Source organism: Phycodurus eques, chromosome 4 (assembly GCF_024500275.1).
Source record: "Phycodurus eques isolate BA_2022a chromosome 4, UOR_Pequ_1.1, whole genome shotgun sequence".
Taxonomy (NCBI): Eukaryota; Metazoa; Chordata; class Actinopteri; order Syngnathiformes; family Syngnathidae; genus Phycodurus; species Phycodurus eques.
This window is the reverse complement of record NC_084528.1, coordinates 32,169,040-32,190,902: the sequence shown is the minus strand read 5'-3', so window position 1 is coordinate 32,190,902 and position 21,863 is coordinate 32,169,040. Positions and strand designations below refer to the sequence as shown.

Below are 21,863 nucleotides of genomic sequence, written 5' to 3'. Positions count from 1 at the left end.
CTATGGAATTTCAGAGCACTTTTATTTCAAAGGTCTTTACAACTGCAGCGCTTTTATTTTGAAGGTCTTAGCACTTTTTTTTATTTTTTCCCAAAAAGCTTTCCACTGCTGCAATTTTATTTTGAAGGTTTTTACACCAGCAAGTCACATCTTTTGCCCAATTTCAACTGCACAACCTTTATTTTGAAGGTCTTTACAGTAGAAAGTACCTCCCTGAAATAATGGCCTCCACTCACCTGAATAAGTAAACACACCTCAAATAAAAACTTAAAGAACAGGGGCAAGTTGTACAAAATAGCCATGTACCCGCTGCAGTTGAGTAAATAGTCAATTGCACAAACACAAACCGGAACAGCTGAACTTTAGTATGTAGGTTTTTTTTTTTTTTTTTTTGGGGGGGTGGGGGGATATTTGCCTTCAAAAGTGAAGAAACGAATGCTCACATTCTGCTAATATTGAAAAAAATAATCACGTGACACGAAGTTGGTTACATACACAAATTGTCATCATCATATGAAAACTTTGCGTTTCAATAACTCGGGTGTCCTCTTATCTCATATCAACAGGCTGCAGTTCTGTTCACAGCCTGCGGGGGCTCCAAAAACAACGTGGCACACTTTGTCGCGTGAGAAGATGAGAAGCTCGCTAGGAGGGTAGCCAACTGAAGGTCAATGTACTAGTACGCACTTTGTCCTCACTCGTGAGATAATTAAGCGCACTAGTAGAAAGGTTCGGGTGCACTAGTTGAACTGACTTTCTTGTGAAAAAAATTCCGCTCCTGCCTTCCACTTCTGTATGACATCTCTGCACACTAGTAGAATAACTTCGTTATACTAGCATGACAACTACGTGCCTAATGAGGACAAAGAGTGTACTAGTACATGGATGTACCAGCCTACTAGTGCGCTGAATTGTCTTAATGGTGAGGATTTATTCGATATCCTTAATATCCATCTTAAGGTACATGTACTAGTATACTCACTACTCCTCACTACTAAGACAATTCAATGCACTAGTAGAATGACAATGGTGCACTAGTAGCACAAATGTCTTCCTAGTAACATTCTTCCACTAGTAGGACAACTCTGGCATCATAGTCAGACAACTACATATTTCTAGTAAGGCAAAACGACTCGTCATCATTTTGGTGCTACAAGTAGGGTTCAGGAGGCTACTAGTGCGCAGCTTGACACATGCCTACTTGTTGGGCCTAGTAGTGTTAGTAGTGGATACAGTAGTTTACTCGCCAGGTTTTATTGCATACTAGTAGACCAAAAGTGCCAGGACTAGTGGGAAAAATGTTTACGCGCTGAACTTTCTTAAAGTGAGGACCAAAAAAAAGCATACTAGTGCACGGACATTGAGCTAGACATCAACGGACATCAAATAAATGCTCAAATGGCTAGTCAGACCCTTTAGTGCACGAGTAGAAATACAAGGGCGCACTTACTAGTAACATTTCTGCTTTCAGCTACTGTATGACATTTCTGTATACTAGTAGGACAACTTTGACATAGGAGGACAACAACTTCCTGTAAGATAATGGTGAATCCAGGAGGCTACTAGTACACATCAACTGCTTACTCTTTGGGCCTTGTAGTGCAGCACAGTCGTTGACCAGGAAGGTTTAATTGCATACGAGTAGGCCGAAAGTAGCGTTAGAAAGTTGTGGAAAAGACATTACTAGTACGACACAGTGGTTGTACTAGTGCGGCGAGTGGTCTCACTCGGCGGACAAAGAGCGCCAGCGCACGGACGAGGCTGGTGCGGCCTAAGCCAGGATGCGGAGGTAGACGGGCGGGTTCTTGACGAGGGCGAGGAGCCGCGCGTGGATGTCCTTGATGAGCGTCCGCTGTTGAGGTTCTCGCTGCCAGCAGCCGCGCATCAGCGCGTAAACTTGTTGCGGGCAAGTGCGCGGGCGCTCCAGCTCGCGGCCCTGCGTGATGCACTCGATGGCCTGCGGGGGGCGGCGCAGCGCAAGTTAGCCACAGGGAATTGTTTCGGCTTTCGTTTCAAGCCTCCGCGTGAGACTTGACTTTGAAAACACGACAACTCCAGACCTTAACTCGAAACCCTAACCCTGTCTTGAAACCCAACCCTCAATGGAAACCCTAACCCTATCTTAAAAGTGAAACTTGTAACCCTCACCTGGAACTCAAAGTAGAAACCCTAAGCCCCTATGGAAACCGGAACACTATCTTCAAAGCAAAACTTGAAAAACCTTAACCCTAATTGAAAACAAAACATGAAACCCTAACCCTCAACTCGTCTTCAAGAAACAAGAGTCGTCCAGCTGCCTTTTTTTTTTTGTTGTGTCTCGCCCCCAGTGTGTGATTCTCTTCGTTGTGGCTTCGTGACCGCTCAGCGGAGCCTGGGCTTTTTGGGGCAATTGTGCGAACAAAGCAACAAGACTGAAACGGATCGAAGACTCAGTCAGTTTGTTTGAACCCGTCCCGATTCCCGCAAGAAGGCTCCCCCCGTCCCCCGCAGGGCAGATTAGTCGGATTAATGGTGCCGAGACGCGAGGCGATCAGATTAGGACGCGGCGCTCGGGGAAGGCGATCCGGTCGGCCCTCGAAAGGCGAGACGCCGGCTGCGCTTCGCCCGCTCTCGGGAAGGACACGGCGGACTCCGCGGGGTCACTGCAGTTATCCAACGGACTCAAGAGCCGACCCGACCGGAGGCTTCCGAGCGACACCTGCGCAAAACTCCAACGATCGGGCGCGTGATTGCCATTTGTAGCTTGACATTCTAAAACTCTTTCAAAACTGCTGAAACTTTCCATCTCTGCTAGGAGCAGTTTTTATTTTTTGTATTTTAAGGTCGTCAGTGGAGGCGAAGTGACACGACCCCTGACTGACCCTCACGCTTTTGGTGCGAGCAGTCAACGAGCCTGACGAATTTCCCCTTATCGAAATGCAAAATGTGCTGCCACAGGAGCCCAGTATAATTTCACATCGATTTTGAGATCACGTTGTATAACGCCGGCTGTCTTGAAATGAACGCTCGCGAGTCGCTACGAGAGTTCGCGTGTCAACAAGCTGCCGAAAGAAATATGACAACGTTTTCTCCCGAGGTCGCTAACTAGCACGGCTAACATCAGCTCGTTTTTGCTCTGACGATGACTGGTGTACTTTAGAAATTATTATTTAGAAAAACGAAGACGTTTATTTTCTGGTTACTGTACTTATTTCCCGATGGTGTGCATTTCATTGAAAAAAAAAATCTTACTTGCCCAAACGTTTCAAAATAATGCATTTTAGTTTTCGTAACGCAATATTTTTGCCTACGATGATCATTCCATCAGAATTATGATACCTCGAACCCCCAATTTGAAACTTTCATGTTTTACATCTTACGTGGTCCTACTGTACTGTGTTAACGGTGTTAGCCTGCCGAGTGTTTTGCTGTTGTTGTTTTGTAACGCTAACCCTTGATTCCGCCACTTTGTGTTGGTGGCAGATGTTGCTGGTAAAGCGCCATCGGTCCGTTCTCGCATGACGCGCTCCGTACAGCTCGGGCCTCGCAAATTACGCCGAGGAATCCGAGAACGCCGCGTCAAGTTTCAGCGTTACGCGTGAAAATCAAAAGTTCACCTACGGAGAATCTCAAAGGGGATATTTGAAAAGACCAAATTTTCCCAAACGTCATATTTTGTTGCGCTGTTGTGATTCTCGGTCGAAGCGATTAGCGTGCGCGTGTGCGCCACCCACCTCGCCGTTGGACAGCTGGTACCAGGGCTGTTTGCCGTACGTGAAGATCTCCCAGAGGACCACGCCGAAGCTCCAGATGTCGCTCTCCGTGGTGAACTTTCTGTACATGATGCTCTCTGGCGGCATCCAGCGGATTGGCAGCATGGTGCGGCCCCCCACCTAACAACACCACAACAATAAATACAAAATGTAAAAAAGTCCACACCGCATCTGGAAGCGCTCCTGTAGTCCCACTTTGCTCCTCCAGGCGTGATTAAAAAGTCACGGTCACCTGACAAACCTGTCTTTCATCTATATTTAAAGCATTCCCACTCTATTTTGCAATTCATGGTTCCCACAAAACTAACCAAAACCTCCATCCCACTAACTCTAATTTCAGTCCACTAATCCTAACTCGAAATCCCAAAGATGAACCCACAAACCCTCCTCCTAACATAAACCCCCAATCTTAATCCTAAACCTAAACCCTGTGACTCTTGACCCACAAAGATTTACAGTAATCCCATCCTACCAATCCTAACCCCTTGAAGCTAATTCCAATCGCAGCCCTGACCCACGATCTCCAACCTTAATCCCTTAACACCTGAACCCTAACACCTAAAATGAATACATAACCCTAAACCTAACACCAAATCCATTAACCCGAACCCACTTACTCTAATGTTTCTCCTAAATCTAACAGTAACCTTAACCCAAAGGCCCTAAACCTAATCAGAATCCAAATCCGAGGCTAGTAACCCCGAGCCGAACTGTAAACCACCATCTCGAAGTTTAAACCCTTAAAACTAATCCTAACGCAAACCCCTTAACTCTTAATACCGAATAAACCCGTGGTCCGCTCGAGGTTCATCCTTGCCTCCGTCGCCAAGTGCTCATGCGAGGTGGGTTCGCTTGGTATTTTCGGAAGTGAAGAGTGTGCTTCTCCACCCGCGCCGCGTGTCGAGCGCCCTCAAACGGCGATTGTGATGCGGCACTACGTCAATGAAATTGGATTGAACTGAATCGAATTAAGCCTGACCACAACCGACTAACCCACCAAATCGAAACTTTAACCCTACTTACACAAAACCATAAACCCTAATCCTAACCCGAATATAAATCTGAATCCTAGCTCAACGATGCTCATCCTAACCCACCGAGCGCATTTGTTTTCCAAGCCCTTCCTCACCCGATAGTAGTCGGTGCTATAGATGTCCCGCGACATGCCGAAGTCTCCGATTTTGACCACCAGGCCTTCTCCCACCAGGCAGTTGCGCGTGGCCAGGTCTCTGTGGACGAAGTGCAGCGAGGCCAGGTACACCATCCCTGACGCGATCTGCGCCGCGATGTGCAGCATTTGAGGTACGGTCAGTTCGCCCAGCGCCGCCATCTTGGACTCCTCCAGGATGCGAGCGTCGGGACCGTGAGCTCTGCGGGACGCCGGCAGAGAACGGGATTTTTAACAACATCCGAGACAATTCTTCAACGTCGGCCAGACGAACGTACAGTTTCTCGTCGACATCGGAGGCGCGCCCGCTTCTCTCAAACATTTGCCGACGTTGGGCTTCGGGTGAACTTTCAGGATGACGCCAAAATGCACGAAAACCTTTGCAGGTGAACTTATTCGACGTCCAGCTGTTGAACGTTTCAGCTCTTTTGTTCTTTAACAAGTAGCTGAACAGCAAAACTCACTTGAGGCGTTTGATCCACGCACCTTTCCAAGGATGTCCACTTGGATGCCTTTCTGTGACTCTTCCAGTCTCTCTGTTCGAAGCTCGCTGATGAAACTGTATGACACCAAGCTCAGCGGCCACTTCCGGATTGGAGTCTCGATCGCGAATGTCCGAAAAAATGTCAGCAGCATCGCGAACACGACTGTTTACATGCCAATTCTAACGGAACCAGCAAATTCATTGGTCCGTCCGTCCGTTCAACAGTCGGACATGCATTCGAAAATTCAATTCACTTGTAAAGGTTGTAGTGCATTTCGGGTTCACTCCAAAGCCCAATGGCCCTAAATTGCGCAGTACAGTGGCTATTTTGTTTTTTTTTTAACCCATCCCCCGTTTATTTGCATTTTGTTTTGACCCAATCCCCCCGCCCCATGAAAATGACAAGGGAGTGTCAACAATTGGCACGTTTTCACGATTCGTAGGTGGTCTCGGTCCCTAAAATACACTCACTTCAAAACGATTTGAGTGTTTTTATGACTGACTTCTTTGTTCAATAAGTATCACGGAAGGTCGGCCAGCTGAAGTTGAGCCGCTACGTCCAAATCATCGACGGTGTCCGAAAACCATTTTTTTCTGCCTGATGACTCAACCGCCGAATGTTGTTCACGCAGTCGCTGCATTTGGAATCATTCGCTCGCTCCCGACTCCCGAATCACTACAAAGGGATTTTTTTGACATAGCAGCCCGAGTCAGTTCTTAAAATCTCCTCCGAAAATCCCTTTCCAGTGGACATTCCGCACGGTTCAGCAACGACTGCGTTCGGAATCATTCGTCATTCCGTACTCCCTAATCACTGAAACGGGATTTTTCGTCGTCTTTTCTGCGAACTACTGTTTGTAGTCCTCTGCATAAAAATCCAATATAGTGCTGCGGGCGTAGGGACTGAGTGAATGATTCCCAACACAGCCATGAAGTTTACATCGGTAATGAAGGTGGAGAAGGGCTACGGCTTAACCGTCACCCCATCCTGATTGTCGATAATGCGATAGCGCGCGACACCCGCGCTTTCGTCCGACTCCACCCCAAATGCGCTCGCTATTAGTTTAGCGGGCAGGTGGCGGTCGGGAAAGCAGCTGCACAGTGGGGCGTTCGAGGTCCAAATGTGATTGCGGGCGTTTTTTTTCCCGCCTCGCGTCAGAGGACACCTGGCGTCGAGAACGGCTGATCCCGTCGACGTTTCCCAGGTGATGAGCTGTAATTGGCCAAGGTTGGAGATTTGCATCTAATGTCGCTAATTAATGGCACGCCGCCCGCCGTCATCTGCTCCCTGACGCGTTGCCGCTCGCAAACCTCCACCCGCGTTGTTTTTAGCAGGCCTTCGTTTGTCAGCGGAACGACGAGAGGCCAAAATGACCAAAAACAAACTCAAAAATAGCGTTTGTATACAATTCAATTGCTTATCTTACCCTCGTGGTTCGTTAAAACGCTACAGGAGCGAGTTTGCCAGAAAACATGAAATTCTGTTCAATCCGCTCTAAAATTCAGCCTCCAGAGTTGGTCTTGAGTGAGCAAATTGAAATTTGGTAGACACGTTTATCAAGAGTAGACCCATCAAAACGTGTCAAGAAGCCAGGGTGAAAAAGAGCCGCCGAGTTTGCCATTTTGGTTTCAAGCTGCCGTTTTCCAGGAAATCCTTCAAAGTCTGGTCTTTTTTTCAAATTTGTAATTCGGTAGGCAAGACGATCACGAGTAGACCCCCAAATGAGACAATTGGTGAGAATTCTGCGTTGCAATGTGGCCGCACATGCGGGCACATAGGCTGTCAAAGAAAATTGCTTTATTCCTACTTCTTGGCTGCAGAAATGTTTCACAGAAACCTGCAGTTGCTTTTAGTCATTTGTGTTTTTGCTAAGGACACAAATACAAAGACGCGCAACCTGCTAAGAAATAATTGCAGTCATTTTAGTACGCGTTCGATTCCTCTTAACGTGTTTACTCAAGATTCATAAATGTCTAGCAAAAAAAGAAAAAAAACCAAACTTAATTAGGTTGCAAATGGCAAACACAATTCAATAGCTGGGCGCAAAGTTCTTCCGTGGGATATTTTTTTTTTATTATTTCATTTCTGAATACTACTTTAATCAAGTTTATCCTGAGCACTCTGGGACATTTTTATATAACGTTGCACCTTGAAAATGTATTGATTAATATATATTTTTGTCGTTGAATTGGGAATAGTACCTTAATCATGTTTAGCGGGACAATTGTGGACATTTATATGGACAGTTTTTCCATAGAAATCAATAAATGAATAATTACCACATTCAATTTCTCTTACTTCATTGTATTTGAGAGTAGTCGTTTGAATTGATTGTTTTTTCCAGGGATATTAAATGTTTAATAATATTTCAGTGTATTAATAGCACTCCCATGGAAAAAAAAATGATATTGTGCTGGTTGATTTTATTCTATTTGCAAATAGTACTTTAATCGAGTTTATTTGTCCAATTTTGCAATTATTTATGCACGATCATGAATTTCCCAATATATCGATTGACCCGTTACTAAGCGAGGGTCGGAGTGCGGAAGCACGTCCGTACCGGAGGAAGCGGTTCAGGTCCCCGTGCCGCATGTACTCGAAGACCATGGCGAGCGGCTCTCCGTCGGCGCACACGCCGTAGAAGCGCACGATGTGCTGATGCTGGAGAACCGTCAGGAGCTCCGCCTCCCTCTGGAAGTCCTGCCGCGTCGACTCGTTGGCGTCCTTCAGGGTCTGGCGCCAAAGTTGACAATTAACAACTGTATGATTACCGTGGCCGGGTCGGGCTCAGAAGTGGGACACAAACTCGTAAAGCATACGGCCCGCCCACTATAGCGCAGATTTTTCAGCAACTATTTTTGTTTTACAGTATACAGTCAAGCGAATCCAAGTTTCGAGGTGCGTGCCTTCAGTGTAGTACCACATTGTGCCACCACAAGCCGGGCAGCACTGAGCTCTATTGGAAGACACGCAGCGTAATTAACAGTAGGACGAAGAGGCAGAGAAGGTCCCCAACTAAACTCCAGACTCACCTTGATGGCGACCAACATCTTGTCACTGTCGAGGCTGAGGTCGGCGCACTCGGCCAGGTAGACTTTGCCGAAAGCGCCTTCGCCCAGCTCCCACTTCAGCACGATGTCCGCCCGCTTGATGTGCTGCACACCTGAACGCGCAAACGCATGCTTGGGAAAAGTCGCACACTGGGAAAAGCAAGGGTGTTGAAACCTTTCAACAGACAAAATGTGGATATTAAACTCTTACATTGGGAAGAGTGGAGGTGTTGCAACACCTGCCCTGGCAAAAGTGTGGGTATTGAACCTTTTCACCAGGAAACGTGTGGGCGATGAACCCATTTCAAAGGAAAAATGTCGGTGCCTTTCACCAGTAAAAAGAAGGGTGGCGACCCACAGTCCCTCATGGGTGCAATGCCCCTAGGACAAAGTGCGGGTGTTGTACCCTTTCAAAGGGAAACACAATGTAGGTGTTAAAGTTTTTTCCTGGCACAAGTCGAGGTGTTGCGACACCAGAATCCCCCACAGGTGCGACAACCCCGGGGAAAAGTGTGGGTATTGAACCCTTTCACTTGGAAAAGTGGGGGTTAGGGTTGAACCTTTTCACCGAGAAAAGTGTGCACATTCAATGTGTGGATGTTGGAGCCTTTCAACGGAAAAGAAATGTGGGTTGCTTTTAACCACCAGCATCTCTCCATGGGTGCTACGCCCCAGGGGAAACTGTGGGTGTGGAACCTCGCCACTGGGGAAAAGTGGACCCTTTTCATTGGAAATGAAATGTGGGTACGTTCAACACCCACATCCCCCATGGAAGCAACACCCGGGGAAACGTGTGGGTGTCGCGATACCCACGCCCCCCACGGGTGCGAAACCCACGCACCGAAAAGTTGAGCTATTGCGACGCCGGCATGCGTCCCAGGCGCGCCCGCCGCCCGGTCCGTAACGGGTGCCGTTTTGAAGTGAACGTGAGGGACTCACACATGTCTTTGTCTTTGATGATACCGCAGAAGTACTGCGGGTTCTCCACGAAGCTGGACAGACCCGAGTCTTCGTCCGAGGACGGCGGGCTGCTCCCGAAGTTCGTGAAGCGCAGCGACACGGCCAGGTCGTCCTCGGCGCCCAGCACGGACGAGCCTGACGCGCAACGAGACGGCGACACAATCACGCACCCGAGCAACAAAGTGATCATACTTTTCAATTTGACACATTTCAATGTAACAAATCTTCACAACTGAACCGTTTTAGAGGTAATGTTTGTCCGAAACCTTTGTTTTGGTTCATAATGGTGTTTGGCATACAGTATATGCATTTTTGGGGCTATGGCGCGGGCTCGTCCGAATGGGACCGTTTCCGGGTGCGGACGTGGACCGCGGATTCAAACGATGTCGCCACGATCGATCGGGCCGGAGCGAGCTGTTTAACTCCTTTAGCTCACGAGCTAGTTCGCTCCCGGGCGAGTGAACGTAATCGACTTTCCCGAAAGTCTCCGGAGCCAAAGCCGTTCCGCCGGAGGCTCGACGCGTCGTGAGCGGGCCGCCGGTTGTCTCCTACGCACAGCAAACGAGATCCCCGGAGGTGCAACAATTAATCGATTATCCAATGAATTGACACCTATTTTTGATAAGGGATTCATCGTTTGGAGACCTTGTTTAACTTAAAACTGTCCAAAACTCTTTGGAATTTCAGCCTCTCAACAGTAAATATTCAGATTTCTGTTGTCCTCCATTAAAGCAGACTGATTATTTTAATGTCTTATCAAAATAAGACATTTGCTTTTACTTTTGAAAAAACAACAACATTTTTTGCTGCTTTTCTAACATTTTATGGACCAAACCAGTAACTGAATAATATTAAATTGATGTTTGTGCATTTTCAGCACTCAATTTGAAATAATATCTTGTTTTTGAAAGTAAAGGGATAGAAAAAAAACATTATTTTATCTGATTGACCGATTAATCAAAACAGACAAAGGAATCAATTATTAGTTAGTTGCAGCCCGACTTGGTAGCATAAAAGATTGAGCCCTGGGTAGGGAGCTCTTAGTTTAAAACTAAACCAAAAAAAAACGTTTTTTTTCCATTGTGGCAACTTAAAACGGGAATTGTATATTCTAGAGAATACATTGACAGTACTTTTTATTTTTTTTATTTTTTACTTTTATACTTAAACTTCAGGCCTTGTTTGATTTTTGAAGACTTTCAGCTTGTTCGTGGCCACATACAGACGATTTTTTTTGTTTACTTCTACGAGTACCTACTGTATACTTGTACATAAGCACCAAGTGCGAGTACATTTGCCACCCGACGTTGGCGATTGCGACGACGGCACGTGGCAATTGGGCATCGATTTCCGAAAAATGCGCCGCTCTTTGCCACCCGGCCTCGCTTTGTTGGCGCGGCGCGGATAATGGCCGCGATCAGTGTGGCAATCAGGACGCCATTGAAGCAAAAAAGATGTCACGCCGAGCCCGTAAAAGGCCAAACGAGCCTGGCCTAAACAACCTCCAGGGTCCAACACGTTCGCAAATGGAATCAACAAAAGTGAGCAGATGGAGCGGGCGGACGGACGGACGGAAGGAACCACGCGCGCTCCACTTAGGCAATCACAGCCACTTAGGCACAAGTGTAAATGCACGAGCGAGGGTTGGGCCGCGCGCCCGTCTCGCCGTCCGTCCATCCATCATCTTTAATGGCCCCGCGCCGCACGGCCGCAGCCGAGGGAGGTTTTCTGCTCTCTTACAGTAATTAAGGCACTTTAAAAGGCCAGCTGACGCAAACTTACAGCTCGGCCCGATGTTAGTCAGACTCGCCACGCCGCCAGCCTTCGCCTACAATCTGACACTCGTGAAGACCGATTTCATCATCACGCCTTGTACAACCTTGTTTTCAACTCAATTCCACAATTGAAAGTTGAATAATGTTACGTGAAGTAGGCCCATTACTTACTTAGCTAATCAGGCTTCTTACAACCGCTTAAGTGGAGTATTTGGAGCATATTACACTTTATATTATTTCCCACAGAAATCAGACATATAGCGCCAGGCCTAAATTGTTGAAGTTACGCTTCTTTCGACCACAAAATTCTTATATTTTATACATCACGCTTATCCCTGACAGATGCTGTATTCGTTGTATCATGTTCTAGGAAGAAAAAAAAAAAAAAAAAAAAAAAAAAAAAAAAAAAAAGGCATGTTAAACGATTATCATACAACCGCACAAAAAGTTTCAAATCACACTTCCGTTCTGTTACGTATTCTGAGATCCTGATCTAAATATGTAGATACAGAAGAGTGGAGCATAAAGTCGAGGCGTCGACTCACGGTGAATGCCGAATTTGGAGTTGTGTCCGCATTTGTTGATCACCGACACGGTGACCAGCAGGAAGGTGCAAGCGAACAGAGCCAGACCCACGGCCGCCGACACCTGAGACGTACAATTCACCAAATGAAGAAAAAGACGCACGCCATTTCGGGATCATGGTAAAGACGAATGAAAACGGACCACAAAGACTCGACTCTCCAGGTTCTCGGTGACGTCCGTGACGGATTTGTTGGTGGGAACTGGGCACAAGACAATCGGGCACATTGGCATGCTTTTACGGGAGAAAAGCCAGTCGGAAAAGTTCACACGGAGACTCACTTGCGTCCACGTTGATGACTTGCATGTGGGGGCACAAAGAACACGAGTAAGTGGACAAAACGCACGCACACAAATGTCGTTCAAACAACAGTTTTTGTGGCAATAAAGGTGAAAAAACGAGCAATATTCGCTACTGTTGTTTTGCCATGAACAGCCAAATCAAATTTGGTGTCATCTTTATCGAGTTCAAAACTTTTTCTTTTTTTCCCCATGTTCCACATTTAAAAAATATATATATATATATAAAAATCTAACCATTTGGAGATTTATACAGGTGCCAAGGTATGAGGAAAATCAAAGTCACTGATAATCTGCTCCCTCGGTTTAGTAATTATTGCGGGAATCGCGACAACCTTTTATCCACAATGTCTGGTCTTTGGTGGCGTTTAGCGGGCACCAAAGGGGTGCTCAACTGGCTTAAAGGGGCGTGGCCTAGTGAGTGACGAGATCTGGATTCAGTTTGTCTGCGTGTGAGCGTCCGGGTGTGAGTTGTGGCCTACAGCAGCAGTTGGGTTCTCATTTTGCATTTGACCGTTTGTCCCGTCGGATGAACGGCGACGGTGGCTCTCCTTGCCCACATGCCAGGGCATCAACGTCATTTAACTGCTCCATTTTTGGGGGGCGCTCAATGGGGGCATTTGGCACACTCCGGTCAACGGCGTGTTATGGGATGATGAAAAACATCGAAAGAATTATTATGGCAGGCCACCGTAACACGTTTAATCAGGCATTTTCGCTCGTGTCATGTCGCTTCATCGTTTGTCAACATTTAATTATCGAACAATACCAAATAAACAATCGTAAACCGCAGTCACTCCGATCCAAATTGATTTTGCAACAAACTTTATTGCAAAATCAATTTGTATTCGATTAATCAATGGAATAATGGATTAATCAACCGATTCCACAAATATTCAATAGCTGCAGCCCTACGTTCAAGTATTTATGCGAGGATGGCAAAAAAAAAAAACTAAAAACAGCCAGGACACACGTGGGAACCCACCGGGAATGAGGCCCTCGGGATCGAAGAGTCCGAAGGGGTTGTCCATGAACATGCCGGCGGCGCTGGCCTGGTCTTTGCCCAGCTTGTTGTCCACCAGCAGCGTGTAGCGCCCGTTGTTCATGTGCGTGGGCTTGTCCAGGAACAGGCAGCCGTGCTTCTTGGAGCCGTCGGCCGAGTCGGGGAAGAGCTGCGTGTACGCGAAGGCCGTCTCCTTCAGCGCCGAGCCTTCGTACCGCCAGGTGATGTTGGCCTCCGGGTTGCCGTCCACGGCGAACGGGAAGCACCAGTGGTGCATCGGAACCGCGTTCCTCAGGTACAGGATCTTGGCCGGGACTGGCGGGGATCGCGTGGGCGGCATCGCCACAAAAAGGATGAAGAAAAAGCAAGACGCACTTTGACTCTTCCGTATGTTTCATTACCTTCCAATATTTGTCTTGTTTTCAATCCTCTGCCTTTGATATAAGTGTTTGAACACATCAAGGTGTTTTGTTTTTTTCTTTTTAAATACTTTGTCTCCAATATAACACTGGTCAACAACAAATCTATTGTCTAAGAGTCTTCAGCTGATTCGGGACAATTTTGATGTGCAGAATCCAAATGTCACATTGGTTTTGCTCAATCAGGTCCACGTGTTTTTGTTGACATTTTCAACAAAATGTCGTTTGTCACGACATGACAAAGCTCGTAACGTGTCGCTTTTTTGCCATCACCGTAATCAATAAGACGAGGAAAAGCTAAAGACACTTTCATACGACAGCATACGCTCAATTTTTACCATCTTTTCGACAACATTTCAAGTGTTCAGTGTCCAACTTTTGTGCTGTATTACCCGATTGTGCACTTTTGCCTTTCGGGTTTCCGTGAATCGATGTTGTCCATCCGTGTTTTCAGACATGCGCTGACCCCGCCATGAATAATGAAGGCCGCTCAACACGTGGACGTGCAGACCGCAAAAAGCGCACCGTGAACTTTACAGGAAATGATCCGAGGGGAACCTCGAGAGACCCCCCCGCCTCGGAAAAGTGCTGACGACAGAGAACGTTTGGTTCTGCTACGCAACGATAATTATTGCTTGAGTTACTGTGTTGAACTGTGGGGTAAGGTACGGAAGCAAGTGTGTGCAATGCAGAAAAGAGTCGGAAGATCAAGATTCGGCGCTGAATCTCCGCTCGTCACGTTGATCGTGAGGGAGAGAAAAGTCGGTCAAATTTAGGCAACTAACACTCCAACAGAGTACGTCAATCAATGATTATTTTGCCCTCTCTCGGTCTTGTTTTTGTTCTCTTACAGTTTGAGCTGTCACAAAAGCAAACATATTGCATTCAAGTCACTGTCACTCAAGTTTCTTTTGACAAAAAGCTCTTTTTCACCATTTGTTTGGGGGTGAGACAGCCGTGTTGTTGAAAAAACAAAAACTTAGTGATTCGAGTTAAAGAAGAGAGTCTTCACTTTCATTTGGTGGGTTAAACTGTCACAGAAAACAATATTTTGGGGGTCTTGGAACAAAAAGCTCGAGAACAGCGGCAGTGGACAAGTTGACGAACCGTGTTGGGGTTTCTTGCATCAGTCACGCATTTAACTCGTGACCATTTCTCCGCAGCGTGAAAATGTAAGACAACAATTAGCTCTAATGAGCACGAAGAGTGTAAAGTTCTTATCTCCAAGTTGAAGGGAGAGAAGCGTGGCAAAAAAAGAAAAAAAAAAATGGGTGCTGTTTGATGAACAGCGGGCGAGCCGCGACGCGCATGCCGATCGATGACCGGGACGGCCGCTCACCAGGAAACGCCCACGCGGCTGTTCTGGGGGGTAATTAAGGGTAATTAAAGGGCCGGCGGTTAACGAGCGTCCGTCCGCCGAGGGGGGCTGCGTTGATGGATCGCCAGCATTTCCCCGCCTGCCAATCACGGCCAGATGAAGTTTTTTTTTTTTTTTTTTTTTTTCCCCTCTTCTCCCGAGTGGGAGGCAAGAGTCCATTAAGGGCGAGGCTCAAATCGGATCTGAGCACCGTTATCGGAGACATTCTTTTTTTCTTTTCTCCCCAGTGCTGGTTATCTGTCCCCGGGTGCTCGTGCACACGGCCTTCAGTCTATTGGCGCCCCCCCCCCTGCACCGCACCCCCCCTTTTGGTGCTTTTGCTTTCCTGGTGAGCATCACTCACTTGATGAGATATGACACCACAGTAATGCAGCACACTAATGAACGGCTTTTGGATTTCCAAAGTCTCTGAGAGGAAGCAAACAACAACAAACGGCAACACTTTGATCTGCCGAAATATACGCACTGGCTGTTATGGCGGCCTTTTAAAAAAAAAAAAAAAAAAAAAACACCACGCCAGCCCTAACTCCTGATTCAACACGCTGGCTGTTATGTCTGACTTAAAAAACCAAACCAAACCAAAAAAAAAAACACCTCCCTCTACAGCCTACTCTCCGTGACATGCGCACACACAGGGCTGACAACGAGGCGCTCTAACACAGCCACACCAGCCCGAAGCCCTGATCAACACACTGACTGTTAAATCCAGTTTTAAAAAAAAACAACAAAACAACTTCTCTCCTCAGTCTCTCTGTGACGTGCACACACTTACGCCCGACAACGGGGCGCTCTATACTGGCTACGGCAGCATCACTGAGTGCTGTTACTGCCACGAGTGAGTACTACATAGTTGTTAGTCTTTGTACAAGTTTTATGCTATTATCTTCAAACATCTAGCATTTGTTTTGGAGGGTCTTAAGTACAGGAGTTAAATCAGTTCTTCTCCTGTATCTGTGTCTGTACTTGTACTTAAGTACCGAGTGCGAGTACTCAGATCAAAAGCGATGCGACAGGAGGTTCTTTGAGAGCAACAAGAGGCCAGTTGGCATTTCCCTATCTGTCCTTTGCTTGCAGCCCGAGCATGAAATGTCTGCCGGCTCCACTTCGGCTTTGTGCTGTTGTCTGGCACGAGTGGCGGACCACAGAGAGCTCCATTAGAAACACTTAGATTTGTGCGAGGGCCGTTTGCTCCAGAACCCGAGCGCCGCGCCGCGTCTCGCCTTCGTCTCGGGCCCCTCGGAGAGACCGCCATTGAGCTCTTCAGAGTGCGCATTGAAGCCGCGGCCGCTGGCCCCCGCCGCCACATTTGACATTTTAGGATTTGAAGAATGACAATGTCAAGTGTACAGTTGCTTAAGGAGAAGTTGCACAATCGGGAAAAATAAGCCTTGACAGTCGCACATGAACCTAATGGCTGCGTTGGTATGGTTTGCTCATTCACTACTTTCCAATCACTATATACTGTCGGACTTTTCTATAGTGGACTCAAATCGTTCTACAAGAAAGTTTTGGGATTTCCCACGTCAACCCTGATGCCTGAGAATAGAAAAGAAAGCCTTTGATGTGATTGTATGGTGCATTTGCAACGAAATTGCAAGTTGTGTGTTTTCGAAAACAGAAACAATTTCTATCGCCACTGATTCCCAAACACGGTTTTGCGGCACGTAGGTGTGCTGCTCGAGATCAGCAGGTGATCCCTGATGAAGTCAAGACTTTGTAAGCCTGCCCGTTCCAGGAAATCCTCGCCAAAGCATTGCAGCCTCTTCTAGCGGTACCACGGCCCAACCGTACTCAAGTAAGCTATACTGTTCCTCGCTTCCCTTGTGAACTCTCGTGTCTCCTCGTTCCCAGTGCTCCCCTGTGTTCCTGACCCACGTCATTCCTGCCACCGAGCCGGCCGCCTCTTCTGTCCACGCCGCCGCCTGCCAACACATCCAGGACCACGTCCAGAACCTTTCCTCAATAAACTGTTCATCATTTCACATCTGCCTCCGCCTGCTCTTGGGTCCAGCCACTCCCCACACGTGGCAGAATTACCTTCATAATTTTGCACTCGGTCACTTGACATGCGGTCAATCGTTGTGTGACCTCATTTTTTATTTGAACACTTCTAACAACGCCTCGTGGAAGAAATCAGTTCTGCCGGTAATCGTTACGTAACGCAGGGGGTCCAAACGAAAAGCAAACGTTACAATTTCAATGCACTTCATTATTTTTTCTTTCTCAAGTGGCCTCTAAAAATATAGAAACCCAATGCTCTTGCAGTGCATTGTGGGACTTGTAGTCTCAAGAGTGGCAGGCATTGACATTTACACCCGGGTTGGCGGTTCCTTACACTCAATGTCCAGCTGCACCGCGTCCTCCCCGGGCCCGGCCTGGTTCTCGGCCTCGCACGTCAGGTTGTGCAGGTTGTCGCCGGACGAGACGTTGGTCAGGTACACGACCGCCTCCAGCGTCGAGCCCCAGATTCTCTCCTGCCACACACGGACAAGATGATTGCCATCCGCAAAAAAAAAAAAAAAAAAAACTAAACAAAACATCTCTTTTTTTCCCCACCCAAAAAAGTCTGATTCCTCTTGTTAATGGATTTTTCGCTCCTTTGCTTATAGAAAAAGAAAATTACGTTGACATTACTCAAAACGACTTTAGCTTTTAATATTGTTTTATTTGTTCTAAGCGCTGACTTCTTTTCAGCATTACCCCCCCAGTATTAACTCCAACCTCCACAGAAATAATAGAAATATGTGTTCTTTACAGATTATGTTGAATAAGTACACGACTCCCCTGCTGAATAGAAAAAAAATAAAATAATAAAAAAACATCTGACACACCCCTAAAATTGTTAACAATTTCCAGATGGATGGATAATCGCTTAAACCAAATTATTCTACAAACTCTCATCCCAAAACAGTTTGATATCATTTCAAGCTCATCTTATAGCATTACCCTAAAAAAAAGAAAAAAAAATTCCCGGATTTTTTTTTTTCCTATATCAATTTTGGGCTGAGATAAATAAATTTAAAAAAAAGTCTAATAATCAAAATCAAACGCAGTCAATTGGTGCATTTTTCTATTTCGTATTTTTGATCTGAGCCAAAAATTATAATTTTCGTTTATTTGTGTGCGTGCGTGTGTGAGCGTTTAGTTAAAAAAAAAAAAAAACAGTGAAATAATGTGTCACAAAAAAAAGCAAATTAATAGCTAACGTGGATATAGCCCAAGTGACAAGTGTCAATAAAAGCCAGTATGTGCGTGTGTGTTACCTGTGCAAAGAAGCGCGAGTGGAGAGCGTCCGTGCGCCACTTGACTTGCGGGGTGGGACTTCCTGTCACGTGACACTCAAAGGTCAGGTTGCCCCCCTCCTGTACCTTGTTGTTGGAGGGCAGAATGGTGACCTCGGGCAGACCTGACAACAGCACACAATCCACTAAGACGCCTCCAAAACACTCCAGTCTTTTGTTTCCTGGCAACAACATTGTCATTGGCCAGCAACCGTGCAAGACCTGAAATCATTGTTTTATTTATTTTGTGTTGTCATCTACTGCATGTATCAAATCAAATCACGTTTATTTATACAGCACTTTCCATACATTAAAATGCACCACAAAGAGCACGATTTGGGCATTTGTTTGTTGCCCGAGAACATGTGCCCGAAGAGTTTTCCTCATTCGCGCCTCCATGCCTCAAATAATCTGTATTAGTTTTTATTGGAAAGACTCTTATCGCAGTTGTTTGTTTACATTCAAACTTCAGCCTACAGCCAACGCGAGCGACGTCATGCACGCTGTGATCGCGAGATTACAATTTCACCATCCCGGTGGCCTCGTACCGGTTACCGGAGATCATTACTATTATTATTGTGTTTTATGTTTGATTTTATGGACAGAACTTGGTTGTTTAAAGGGTTGTGGAAATGTTGAAAATGAGCCTGCAACGGCCACTTTAAACCAAAATGGCCGAATTCCTGTGCGTTTTGCAGCACGGGTCCTCGAGACTTTTTTGCGGGTCTACGCGTGATGGACATGCCTACCAAATGTCAAGTTGCCCAGTGGAACTGGCTCCGAGGGCTGAATTTTGCAAAGTGATGCCGCTACGCGTGACGTCCGCGGCGCTCGCCGGATTCCAACAAAGTAGCAACGACTCACTGCAGTTGTCAATGACGAGCGAGTCGAGCGGTACTTCGCGCCCGGCGGCGACGCACGTCAACAGGTGGTCGTCCGGGTCGGCGCGCTCGCTCCGCTGCCGGCGCTGCAGCCAGTGGAGGTCGCACGAGCAGACCAGAGGGTTGTCCAGCAGAACCCTGGTGAGAAAATGACTTCTTCAAATGAATCTAAAAGCTTGCACGCAATTACCACGAGAAAAATGTCAACGCCGTGCACTCAAAAGCCGCCTGTCAATCAAACGCAGCGAGCTTTCCTTAGACTTAGTTTAACCTTTAATTCGCGACTTGTTGTTTCTTTTGCGCTGCACTTAAAAGTCGGCGGTGAGCGGCAAAAGCCTCAGGAAATGACACACATGCGCTTCAAATTATAGCCACCCTTGCTTTTTGCAACATTTATGCACACTCTTTCAACTATGACGGTATCTAGGTTAGACAGAATAAATACATAGTCATATATTATTTATTCCAGAATAACACAAATGACCTTAGGTGGGTGCAGAACTTTTTACTGAAAGGAACTCAACTCAACTTTCCTTCTACAAGCGCTGCTTGTACAACAAAGTGTTATACATAAACCATTTGAAATATAAAATAATAATACGAATAAAATAAAATAATCAAGAGATCAATGATCAAATTCTATTTTCGAATTAAAATGGATAAGAGCTCCGTTCACATTGGCATTTGGCGTAGTACAATGAGTAAATAAAACAAAAAGGATGATTCAGAAAAATCAGAAAATGAAATCATTCGAAATATATTGGAAAAGTCACAAAAGTTGAATTTGTATGTTAAGAATTGTTTTAAATATTGAATTTTGACTTTGTCCCCCCAAAATGTGGGTGCAACACTTTTTACTGTAAGAAAAGAAAAAAAAAAAAAAAAAAAAGGCAATTAGTGGGAAATCATACAATATATAAAAAGCTGTTCAGGGTTGAAAAATACTTGAGTCATTTTAATTCAATTCACGTCACGTGAACGCAAACAAGTGTGGCGCTTGCGAACGGCGAGGGACTCACAGGTTGAGCAGGGGCAGAAAGTGAAAGACCCTCCACGAGATGCGCTCCAGAGAGTTGGAGGCCAGGTTCCTGATCGAAGGACCACAAACAAACAATTACTGCAACTACGTCATGCCCCCTTTTATTCAAAGTACACAGCTTACTCACACAGGCACCAAAATAAGGATACATAATGGTGCAGTCCAGTCGTAAAATCAAAACAATTTAAACTTACGGTAACTAATACATTTTCCGTTTGGATGAAAAGAAAAAAAAAAGCAGGTGAGAGAGAGACTTGTTTGTTCAATGGTCTTTTGCTTTCTGTCAGTTGGACAGCGAACGTCGAGTGGGAGTGGCAATCTCGGAAACAATGTTGCATCTCATTTGGAGGACTGTGCAATCCAGAGCCGTCTTCTTTTCCTTTCATCACAGAGTGATGTTATCCGATTTCTTGAGAGTGAGAACAACAGGCGCTACAGAATACTTAATAAAAAGTCTCTTTCAATAATAATAATAATAATGTGTGTGTTCATGAGTTTGAATAGGGGCTTTCCCACCGCTGGAACTTCCCGAGTTACCCTGGTAGCTTGAGTACATAATGCACGGGTTCGCTGTACTAAGAAAATATTTCTCGGATTTTTTTTTTTTCTTTGATTTTAAACATTTATCATCTAATGTGTGTTAGTCATTTTTTCGTTTATAATATTTTTGTATTGTTATCCAATGTTTTTTGAATTTTTGTCTCGTTTTGATTTATTCTCTAACATTTTCCCTCTTTATTGTAATTTGTTTTCTGTATTTTTCCTCATTTATTAATGTTTTTTTTTTCTCATTTATTAATGTTTTATCTAGCATTTTGTAATATTTTGAAGTCATTTGCATACTTTTTGTCTGTTTTTCATCTTCTATAAGTTTCACTTTTAAAAAAATTTTTTTTTTCTATTTTTCCCAAAAATATTTTCCAATATTTTTGTCTAATTTGGAACCCCCCACCCCCCCACCCCCACATTTTGTGTGTATTGTTCATTCAAAATTTGAGCATTGCGTAATATTTTGTATTATTGCCTAAAATGTTTCTTCTATTTGTTTTAGTGCTTTTCATTTTGTCTTTCGAATCCATATTTTTCCCCTTAATATTTTGGCCTTTTTGAGATGTTTCAGTGTGCGAGGCTCTCCTAGGAATAAACGCATCACATGCGTCATAACCCCGCGGCCTACGAAACGTCACCGCTTAATGGGTCCTCGTGTGCTGTAAGGCAAGCGTGAGTGAAGATGATCACAATGGAGTAGAATACAAGACCGTACATATTGACGGCAATATGATCCAATGCAGTAGAAGTCAATACTGCGCATAAGATTGAGCGAGGCGGCGGCCGGGGCCAAAAGTTCAACTACTTGTTTTGCTTGCTCCCAAAAGTTGGTGTGAAGATGGGCGCGCCGCCGGGGCGTATCCGTTACCGGCTCGCGTTCGCCAACCGGCCCGCATGGGAGCGGGCGGGAAGGAAAGGGGGAGCGTCTCGCTCGCTCTCTCGCTTCGCCGGCGCGTATCGCAACATCGGCGATTTGACTTCGCCCAGAAATGACGGGATAACGTTTCAGAAGCTTTGTGTTACCGTCTCGAATTGGAAGGAGCGTATGTCGCGTCGCTGCGATTGGAGTTGTCTTTTGGCCTACGTGGCAAACAAAGAGAAAAAGAAGAAGAAGATGCAGAAATTAAGCGCCAGACGCATATGTTACGCCAGCACACATAGCAAAAGGTTTTTTCCATTGTATTTTCATCTTATATTTTGGTAATCTAGTCAAATATTTTACCTTTTTCTTAATAGTTAAT

General features: G+C 45.7%; 1 protein-coding gene across 1 annotated transcript in view; it reads right to left on the bottom strand.

Moving 5' to 3' along the window:
- Positions 1 to 1,670: 1,670 nt before the first annotated feature.
- The window catches only part of ntrk1 (neurotrophic tyrosine kinase, receptor, type 1), a 35,637-nt gene continuing 15,444 nt past the window's right edge, over positions 1,671 to 21,863 (bottom strand). The window contains exons 4-17 of the mRNA XM_061675318.1: positions 20,054 to 20,122; positions 19,018 to 19,172; positions 18,136 to 18,278; positions 17,208 to 17,346; positions 13,058 to 13,390; positions 12,055 to 12,072; positions 11,917 to 11,975; positions 11,736 to 11,838; positions 9,395 to 9,550; positions 8,438 to 8,568; positions 7,966 to 8,138; positions 4,882 to 5,122; positions 3,714 to 3,872; positions 1,671 to 1,957 (exon numbers count right to left, since the gene is read on the bottom strand). Of these exons, the coding sequence (XP_061531302.1) occupies positions 1,772 to 1,957; positions 3,714 to 3,872; positions 4,882 to 5,122; positions 7,966 to 8,138; positions 8,438 to 8,568; positions 9,395 to 9,550; positions 11,736 to 11,838; positions 11,917 to 11,975; positions 12,055 to 12,072; positions 13,058 to 13,390; positions 17,208 to 17,346; positions 18,136 to 18,278; positions 19,018 to 19,172; positions 20,054 to 20,122 (2,065 nt within the window). The 3' untranslated portion in view covers positions 1,671 to 1,771. The remainder of the gene's footprint in view (positions 1,958 to 3,713; positions 3,873 to 4,881; positions 5,123 to 7,965; positions 8,139 to 8,437; positions 8,569 to 9,394; positions 9,551 to 11,735; positions 11,839 to 11,916; positions 11,976 to 12,054; positions 12,073 to 13,057; positions 13,391 to 17,207; positions 17,347 to 18,135; positions 18,279 to 19,017; positions 19,173 to 20,053; positions 20,123 to 21,863) is intronic.